This window comes from Diceros bicornis, chromosome 4, assembly GCF_020826845.1.
Source record: "Diceros bicornis minor isolate mBicDic1 chromosome 4, mDicBic1.mat.cur, whole genome shotgun sequence".
NCBI lineage: Eukaryota > Metazoa > Chordata > Mammalia > Perissodactyla > Rhinocerotidae > Diceros > Diceros bicornis.
In genome coordinates, this window is record NC_080743.1 from 55,625,962 (window position 1) to 55,636,007 (window position 10,046).

Sequence of the window (10,046 nt, forward strand, 5' to 3'; positions counted from 1 at the left end):
TGGTATGACAAATGCTCGAGGTTCTCTTGTTGAATGGAATTTTAAGCTTTTAGAAATATATAGAAGTGATGTGGAACTATATGATGTTTTCTCTTTCTGAAGAAGTTTGGTTATTGAAAAGGACAGGGCAGAAACTGAGGAGAGAACTTTCTGCTAAGATCCAGTAAATCCCAAGTCTCCCTATACCTCTGTAATCATCCCAAGTACCCCGTTTATATTAATTTATTCATTAATGCATGCTATGTGATAATATCCAAGCTAGGTGCTGGGAATAAGCAGGGAGTTTCCATCCCATGTGACATATGCTCATGCTGAGGTTAAGTGCAGGAGGCCCCTAACCTGGAGAGGTCAGGGAAGGAGGCTTTCCAAAGGATGTGACAACCTGGCCCAGATGGCAAGTAGGACAGGAGGAGGGAATCAGGACTCAAGTTGAGGTAGATGTTTCAACGAGCATGTTTAAAGACCTTAGAGGGAAAGAAAGTGTGACACATTCTTGGCAAGGCCTGGCCATCTTGGGGGTCCTAGACAGCTTTAATATTCAAAACAGACACTTTTGAGGAAGGCTGAAAAGAATGTAGGTTAATAACTGAATGTTGCTTAGTATTGTCTTGAGTAGAGACTAAAGGAGTCAGTAGAATTACCACTTGGCTGCTGTCTCTTAGGTTCCTGAAACTTCCATCTCATTCCTTTTATAAAGAATTAAAGACCTAGCGTAGAGAAAGGAGACATCTCTGATTTGGGCAAGGTTCTGAAACATTGTCTATATGAGGAGGCAAGAGTGCTAGGGCCTGGTCTGTTGGGTTGGTTCACCTTGATGTTCCCAGCCCTCCTGCGTGGTCATGTTCCTGTCTTCCAGGTAGGAGGTGACACACCTAACCTCCCAACAAGAGTGTGTTCTCCCAGTAGTCTCACCAGCAGTGGAAACAGATTGTACTGTCTTCATCAGGGGTCTAGGGTGTCTCCTGTGTGTGAGGGGGCACATTACATGCTCCTGGGGCTGATGGGTGAGATTTTAGGTTGGTTAAAAGAAAGCATGACTTAAAAAAATATAAAGTTTAAACGAACATGGATTGACATTCTGTTCCCCCAGGTCTCCTTATGTCAACCACCTCCAAAACCTTCAGGTTCTATCTGGCCATAAAAGTGAGATTTTGGCATCATTAGCATCGTGTTGTAATCACTGGTATGAACTAGTCACTTTAACCCCCCCGAGTCCTCTTTAGGACTTTCTGTGCAAGATACAATGGGTCAGCAGAAGAGACGTCACAGGACCTGTGCCTGCAAAGACAAGGTGATCTGAGGAATAGGCTCACCAATTTATTTCTTGGTGAATTAATTTCCAAGAGCTCATGTAAAAAGAGCACAGTGAGAAATGTGCAACAGTGGTTGCTTTATGGAGACAATGCTCAATATGTTTCAACAGCCTCAGTTTGGCTTTGGTAGGACTAGCTGCCAAGGGTTAGAGAGCACGAGAGAGAAGGGTGAAGCCTGGTCCCTGTGGAAGTGAGGGCTCAGAATGTGGAGTGGGCTATGAGGGGTGGACTTCAGAGCCAGATGTCAGAGGTGCAGTCGCCCCCAGGGTAGCGGAGCTCATGGGCCAGGGCTGGGCCGAGGGGCTCCTTCCCAAAGTCCACCAGGAAGTTGGGGTTCAACTTCAGCCCTCCCTTTTCTGTGTCTACATCGATCTGCAGCATCACGGAGCCTTCCCTGGTGGAAATAATGGGGAGGAGAGAAGAGAGAGGTCAGAGGGGGCGTCCCTTTCTCCCAAGAGTTTGTGAGGGCAGGAGTGGGTTCCCGAGGAGGGAGCAGGGTCTGTATGGTGGGGGCAGGTGGGGTGCCCAAGCAGTCTGCAGGAAGCCAAATGACCCCTCTGGGAGAGGAGGGCTGGGGCGGGGAGCCCGGACTGTCTGCTTCTCACCTGATGAGATCAGGGTAAAACTGCTTGTCCCAGGCACTGTAGAGTGACGTGGTGACATAGAGACGCTTCCCGTCTAGGCTAAGCTGGATCATCTGAGGCCCTCCAGGCACGTGTTTCCCCTTGGGAAAACCAGAGATCAGAGCCCAGGGTGACACACGGATGCTAGGAGGGGATCATGGGCACCATGGGGACCCGGAGAGCATGCTCAGATGCTGCCCAGCCCCCTCCCCCCTACTTCTCCAGCATGGATCTGCGGGGGGCCGCCAGCAGGGAGAGAGATCCTTACCTTGACCACCAGGGGCTCTGGCTGGGATTTTAGCTCCTGGTCCTCCAGCACCTGCACGGGGCCTCCCTTAACAATGCTGCCTCCGAGGAAGATCTGGGTGGGGAGGTGCGGGGTAGAAAGGAGGACAGTGGGGAAGGTGAGGACATTGCAGGAAGAGCAGCTTGCCTCAGTCAGGATGCCCTCACTCCCTCCCATTCTCCGCTTCCAGCCATGGCTCCCCGGGGTCCTGGCCTGCACCCTCCCTCAGCCCCCATTTTTGCCATTCTGGCACCTCCCTTATCATTCCTCAGCCACACCATAACCTTTGTCTCATCCCCAGACTCTCTTCTTCTCCCTCCTCCCTCCCTTTCTCGCCATCCTGCTAGGGCCCTACCTGTCCCGTGAGGCGGGGCCTCTGCGGGTCAGAGATGTCATACTGCCGCAGATCCCCGTGCAGCCAGTTGCTGAAGTAGAGGAAGCGGTCGTCCAAGGACAGCAGGATGTCAGTGATCAGGCCTGGAGGGGGGTGGGGGTCAGAGGCTTTCAGGACTCTTGTCCCTCAGGTTGAGAGTCAACCCTCCCCTGGGCACTCACCTGGCATTTCAGGCAGCATCCAGCCCTTCACTTTCTTGGGGGGCACCTGGATCACCTTCTCCACCGACCAAGTACCTCCCTGTATTGGGGTTAGGAGGCAGAGAGGTGAGCCTGTCAGAGCTGGAGGGTGGGGTCCGATCTAGGTCTCCTCAGAGCCTACTGTCTACAGGGAGACAGGGAGACAGGCCTTCTTGCCACCAGGCTCTAACTCCTATGCCAGCCCCTTAGGGCAGGGGTCATGTCTGCTTCACCACTGCGTTCCAGCACCCTGCACGGTGCGTACCACACAGGCTCACTAGATATTTTTTGAATGAATGAGTAAATATCTCCAGTTAGGGTTTAGGTGGAAATTGGCCTGGGACTGAGAAGAGAGGCAGGGCGGGTGGCGTTGCTTTCCGTCCCTGAGAAGTCTGGGCTGGTGGAGCCAGGCAGAGGGGGTGTGGGCCACTCCTAGGGAGAGGGGAGCATCATGGCTACAGAGGCTGGGCAGAGGCATTGACAGCATTGCTGGGAGGAGAAGGCCAGAGGGGGCTGTCACCTCATTCTTGTAGAAGCGCTGGATGGTGGAGCTGAGGGCACAGCCCACGAAGCCCTGGGAAGCGGCCGGGTTGTGCAGGAAGCGGATCTCCAGGGGGATGAGCCCGTCCTGTAGAGTCAGGGTCTGCATGATCTCATGGTGCTGCCAATCCCACACGTGTAAGTGGCTCCCATACAGCCCTGGGGTGGGGGGTGAGGCCAGAAGATGGGCTCAGGATTTGGGTGGGTGGGGAGGGGTAAAGGCTGGGGCACGGCCCAGGGCAGAAGGTTGCAAACAGGTTGGAGGGATCAGAAGGATGCTTGAGCAAGTGAGAGCACTCAGCATATCCTATACCATCACCCCAAGAGTCTGGGGTCCACCTAAGAGAAATAAGAGGGCTGAAGAGTGGGTTTTGGAGCAGAAAGCAGGGGTGTTTGTGTCCTGGCTCCTGCCGGCCATAGGGGGATTCTCACCTGCCTCTACATCAGCTGGGTTGAAGCCGTCTTGTAGGACATTGGGAGCTGCCCATTCGGTGCTGATCATCACATTGTGTCGAGGCTGGTACCAGAAGTCGTAGCCCATAGGCGCAGCACCCCCAGGCCGCTCCCACGTCCCCTTCACATCAAATGTCTCTGCATCCAGCAGCAGGAAACCCCCTGAGCAGGGAGGGAAGTAGGGTGGCAGGTAGAGGCAGTAGAGACACTACCCCTATCCAGTGCTCAGCCCCAGACATGTCCAACAGGCTCCAAGTCCATTGTCTGGTGCCCTTTCCTCCCATTGGGTTTGCCAACGCCTTAAATTCAGGTGTCCCAATGGTCCCGCCCAGGGATCCGCTGGGGACATGAGGAGTTACTCTGGTGCCCCTACCTCCCATCCACTTCATCCTTCTCCCAGACACTGGGGAAAATTGTCTCCTCTTGAGCCACGAGATCTTCTGGGTCTCAGCACCGTGTGCTGCTCTTGCCCAGCCTCCCACTTTCGTGCGCGATTCCTGCCAGAGTCTAAGCTCCATTCTCTCACCATAGTTTTTTGTAGAGCAGACAAATTATATCTATTTGTCATTCAACATGGATGCCCAATATGTTTTTGCCTTGGTGAGTATGTTATGACACATTGACACTTCTTTGCAAATACAACTAGATGTCTATTCCTAAAGTTATTAAATTAGGATAGTCATGCTCCTCCCATCTCCTGGAAAAAGCAGTTAAACAGAGTCTAGCGCGGGAACCTAGGCTGGGAGAGAAGCAGCACAGTGTGGTGTTTAGCACATAGATTCTGGGGCCAAATTCCTGGGTTTGAGTTCCAGCTCTGTGCCTTAATAGCTGTATGACTTTGGTAAGTTACTTAACCAATCTGTGCCCAGTTTTCCGACCTGTAAAACAGGGATCATAGTAGCACCTATCTCACAGGTTGTGTCTGGCACATAGTGGATATTTTATAAGTACTGGCTCTGATCCTACCATGAATGAGATAGCAAATGTGAAGATTAAGGATCTCAAGGACTGTGAGATTTGCTCATGGATTCACAAAGGCTGATATTAAGTTTATATGTTTTCTGGGGCCATGTCTGGGCTCACATTCCCCATGGAAGACTGTTCTGACTATAACTTTTAAGTGAATTCATAGGTCAAGGCTCATCATCATAGAAATCATTTAAATCACTGTGGTTACTTGACTCTAGTTTAAGTATTGGATGAGATTCAGCCCCCTGGTTCTCCCTGGAAGGTCATTCCACCTCTCCCCCTGCTTGGGATCTGCTCCCTGCACAGATGTGCCTACAGTGCGGGCAGGTACCTTTGGCATTGCCCTTGGGGTCTCCCAGAGTGCTGATCATCACCTCCCCAGTGGACAGGCAGTGGCTGGTATGGGGATTAGCCAGGCCGCACTTTTCATGGATGTCCTTGGGTTCAATGACCTGGAGAGGGGTAAAGAACGGCATCAGAATCTTACAGGGCTGGGAGTCCCCACTCCCAATCCCACACGCTCCCACTTCTGTCTGCTGTCCTCTTTTCCTTCAAAACATGGACACAAATTTCCCTGAGGGAATTGGCACAGATTCAGTCTGGTAACTTCTGCAGAGCAGCAAGGGAGAGTCAGAGAGCCTGCTAATTCCCCAGGCAGAAAGCACTGACTTCTCTGCCTCATCTGTCTTGAAGGCACTCAGAGCCATGTGAGACCATAAACTCCTGGCAGGGTGGGCCGATGCCAGCGTCAGCTTTGTATCACCAGCAGCCAGCAGTGAGTGCCTGGCAAGTAGAGGGCACTCAACAAAGTGTTGGAGGCTCCTGCCTGAGGGAGGCCTGGGGCTCCTAACTGCCTGGGAAAAAGTGTCTCCTTCCCTCTCTCGAAGTGAAAACAAGAAGCCTCCCCTCTGCGCTCTGGTTCCCAGCCCCACAGTGCTGGATGGTGACCACCAGGGGGCCTCGGTCACCCTCCTCTGCAGTCTAGCCCCTCCCTGCTGCTGAGCCCAGACCCTACGCAGCAGCTGGAGACAGCTGGTCTAGGGGTGGCTTCCTGCCCATAGGCTGCCCAGGGTGGTGGGTACATTAGGATCCCCAAGTGGCAATGACAGAGAACGTGCCTTGTGCAGCTTCGGGGCGCGGGGCTCAGTGCCCACATCTACCACATAGATGCGGGAGGAGATGAAGCTGGGCAGCACCAGCTTGTTGCGAGACTTGGTGTTGTCCCCGAAGCAGCTGCTGCAGGTGTTCCATCCCGAGTGATGCAGCTCATCCTTCAGGTTGGGCATGGGCAGCCGGTGGATGACCTAGGGTGGGAGAGGGGGCAGCGGGTGGTGCTTACCCAGACCACACCTCTGTGCCCTTTCAGAAAAGGCACCCCGCCCCCACCCCACCCCAGTTTGGCTTTGCAGCGCAGCACTGGCTGGCTTTCAGTACTCCCTCACACCTCACGCCCTTGTGCAGTGAACAGCCTGCACAACAATACCCAAGGAGGGCAAAGAAGGATGGAGCTGGGGAAGGGCATTGCCGAGTTCAGGGCTGGAGAAGGAGTCACAGGGTTCTGGTGACCAAGCCCCACCTCACCTGGCTATACTGGGGAGACTTGGGGTTGACGTCCACAGTGGCTAGATAATCCGGGGCCTCAGTGCCCGTGTTTCGGTAAATACAGGGCAGGTAGACAATCTCCTCCCTGGGTCCTGGAGGGTAGAAAGCAGGCAGTGGGGATGGCGGGGTGGGAAGGAATGGCAGGCACAGCGCTGGGTGTTCCCGAGGGTGGAGGCCTTGGTTTGAGGTCTCCCACCCCGCCCCCCCAGTGGGGGAATCAGTGAGGCCTCTGGTTTGCAGAGTTCCTTCCCGGGGGCACTGGCCCAGATGTCTGGCACTTACCTTTCATGGCCTCCAGAGGGGTAGGGTAGCCAGGTCCACAATTTCCACATTTCATAGCTGTGGAAACAATGGGGCATGTTGGCTGGACTGCGTTCTGGAGGGTGAAGGCTCCTTCCCTACTTGCTGCAACACACACCCCATCCTCTGGCCAAGGCAGACACACAGCTGTCCCAGGTTCCCTGCTGACTCCAGCCCCGTCACTCCCACCCATCTGTCCCTGTCCCTCAAAGCTCTGATGAGTGTGTGGGTGTAGCAGGAAGAGCTGCAGAGATATGACCTGAAGGTGGACAGACACTGAAGCAGGATCCGGGGGAGGACAGGAGAAGAGTGAGTGCTGTGGAGGCTATGTGGTATAGCGGTTATGACATCGACTGGGGTCCCAGCTGGTCACTGACTAGCCATGGGAACTTAGGCAAATTACTTAACATCCCCAGCCTCAATTTCCACATCATCGGTAAAAGGAGAGTAATAAGGTTACCACAGTGGCTTTATGAGAAATAAACAAGAAGGTGTAGTCAAGTGTGCAGCGTTGTGCTTGCCTGTAGGAGCCAGTACACCCTGGCTGTTCTTGAGGAACAGCAATCAGGGAGCAAGGGTGCTGCCAGTTCAGCTCCCCTCTTGGGAAAGTCTCTATAGCAGGGCTGGGACACTCTGCTTTTCTTCCCTCTGGGTCCTGACCCCAGGCTGCTGGCCAGAGCCTGGATTACATAACCGAGGGTCTGGTGAGGGACAGGAGACTGAAGTTCAAGATCACAGGGCTGATACCAACAAGATGTCCTTAGACCAGATTGTGCACCTGGGTGGGGCCCACTTCCTTCACCTGTAAAGTAAGGTGTTTGGCCCAAGTCTGGACAACTCAGAGGCCCACCCTCCGGAGCTGTAGCGAGTGGCCCTCCGTATCCCCTGAAGGCTGGCAAGAGAAGCCACATTGATCTATGAGAGCAAAGTCAGCTGCTGAGAAGGAGGGCTGCCAGGACCAGATATCAGGCAACAGGGTTTGGAGCCTGAGCAGGGGGAGGGCTGAGGAATAACACAGAGGGAGCTGCAGGCTGAAAGAAATCCTGAAGTGGACTTCACAGGATGGGCACTGCCTCCCTGCCCTGTCCAGGGCCAGTCTGGCCGCTGCCCTGACAGCTAGGGGCCACAAGTGGAGAGCCAGGAGTAGCCAGAGTTGAGCCTCCACTAGAGCCTGGGCTCAGGCCCTCAGCCAGGGATCAGGTCCCCTACTCACTGCAGCCAAGTGACTTAGGAGGCTAAGAGGCAGCAACAGCGTTTTAGAGTCCAGAAACCTGGTTTCTAGATCCAGGTTTGATAATCTACTCTCTCTACTTTCTCCCGTTCCTTTACTAAAAGAGGGTGATAATATCCTACCTTCTTCTCTAGGTGGCCATGAAGGTCAAACAAGACAATGTATTCAGAAGTACTTTTGTAAAGGAGAAGTGTTGTATAAGTGTGGTAGGGCTGTGTCAGAAGGCGGAGCAGTATCCCAGGCAATGCTTGGTGTCCAGAGAGAGAGCTGGGGGTGGGGCGGCGCAGGGTGAGAGAGAGGTCCAGTCCAAAGGAGTTAACGAGATTTCTTTTCTTACACAACGGAGCTGTGTTATGGCTTGGCATAGGAGGCGAGGAGGAGGGGAAGGAGGTTGCTGGACACAGACTGGGAAGGAGATTCACAACTCCAAGACATCAAGACAGAGATACAAAAACTACAAAGCCAAACAGAGACTGAGAGAGAAGTAAAGTTGTGTGGGAGCTGTTGCCATCTGCGTCGTCTTCCCATTCCCACCTTTCTCCTTCTGCATCCTAACACACAGCATTTCTCACAGTCAGAGTCAGGCCCTGCATGCCACTCAGGCCCCAGTGAGCATCATTCCTTCTGGGGACCACCCCCTTGTCTTAAGCTACTCAAACAAGATCTCTGAACATCTTTGGGGTTGAGCTGAACCCAGGGAAAGCTAATTGGGTTTTCCCAATGCCAGGCTGGCTGCTGGGCATTCTGCCAGCCCAGCAAACGTCCAGTTCCAAGGGGGCAAGGACCTCAACACTCCCAACCAGACCCAACCTCCTCCTCAGCCAGACATCTAGGATCCCACGGATAGGGGAACAGGAGGACTTTGGGGATTGAGAGGGTGGGAGGCACTCAAACAGGCCCCCAGTGGGAGAGTGTGGGCTCCCTGATTTCCCTCCCAGAGTGATTGGTGATGTGGGGTAGCTAGAGAGTGACCTGGGTATTGAAGCCCTGGCTTCCAACTCCCTGGAGGGAGAAGTTGCCCAGGGCTGAAATCAGGTTGTCTGCCTCCTAAGGTGACCGCCAGGGATATAGAGGTGCCCCCTAAGAACAGCGCCCCCCCCCCGCCCTCAAGTTCTCAGCTGCAGAAAGGCACCCTGGCCCCAGGCTGCAGCTAGGAGCTGGGTGGGAAGTCACCCTTCCCAGCAGTCTCTCTACTTTCCTTCCCGTGCACCTCCAGAAACTTGGGCTAAGCTGGGAAATGCAGGGGTGGGAGCAAGGTGGGGACAGTGGGGCAGAGAGCAGTGCTCCCTCCCGTAACCGGTTCCCCTGCTCCAGGTTTTCTGTCACTTCCTGTAGGGCTGGCCAGGGGTGGGCAGCATACAGTTGTCGGTTGTCTTGTCGGAAGCCCCCCTCCTTACCCATGCTGCTGGCTGGTAGCTTTGGTCTTGAGGAGCCGGCCAGGAGTGGGCAGAGGCAGAAAGCTATGCTGGTGTCGGAGGCAGGCTGTGCCAGAAAAGGGGCAAAGGAAGAGAATTTATACAACCAATCGAAGGTGGGGCGGGGCAGAGGGAGGGCCTGGGCTATGGCCCAGGGTGAATGACTAAAGGCAGCTGGCCAGGACTCTCTCAAATGGCCCAGGCGGTTGGTGTGGGAGTTACAGGGTGTGTGTTTGTGTGTGTGTGTGAGCCTGTGCATGTGCAGATACATGCTGTGTCTGTCTGTGTATCTCTTTAGTGGGTGCCTGGGCATGTGTGAATTTGTGTCTGCGCCTGAGCACGCTCCTGTACCCCTCGAGTTGCCCGTGTGAAATTTTATGCATGTGCCTGTATGAATGTGTATCTTTGTCTCTGTGTGAATATGTGCCTGTGCGTGTACCCGTGTGTGAAAATCTGTGCTTGTGTATGTATGTGTGTGCCTGTGTGTCTGGACTTGTGTGTGTCTGTGTGTGCCTATGTGAGTGTGAGCCTGCCAGAATATTTATGCCTGTGTGGGCATGTGCGTATGTGCCTGCGTGTGTGTGGTATGTGCCTGTGTGGGTGAGTGTGTGTTTGTGGGAGCGTGTGTGTGCACACGTTTCTGGGCCTCTAAACGCTCATCTCTGTGCTTGGCCCTGTCTCTTGGCATTTAGGGGCACCCAGGGCTGTAGGCCCATTTGTTCCTGTCTCTACAGCCAGGGG

The 10,046-nt window shown here is 54.1% G+C and overlaps 1 protein-coding gene across 1 annotated transcript; it reads right to left on the reverse strand.

Annotated features, from left to right (window-relative positions):
• Positions 1 to 431: 431 nt before the first annotated feature.
• Positions 432 to 9,390, reverse strand: SELENBP1 (selenium binding protein 1). Its single transcript, XM_058537275.1, has 12 exons — positions 9,288 to 9,390; positions 6,642 to 6,698; positions 6,339 to 6,451; positions 5,876 to 6,061; positions 5,089 to 5,209; positions 3,768 to 3,950; positions 3,316 to 3,494; positions 2,778 to 2,856; positions 2,578 to 2,699; positions 2,205 to 2,297; positions 1,919 to 2,037; positions 432 to 1,707 (listed from the first exon to the last, which is right to left on the reverse strand). Exons 1-12 carry the CDS (start codon positions 9,289 to 9,291, stop codon positions 1,545 to 1,547), a joined length of 1,419 nt encoding a protein of 472 aa, XP_058393258.1. The 5' UTR covers positions 9,292 to 9,390; the 3' UTR covers positions 432 to 1,544.
• Positions 9,391 to 10,046: the final 656 nt, after the last annotated feature.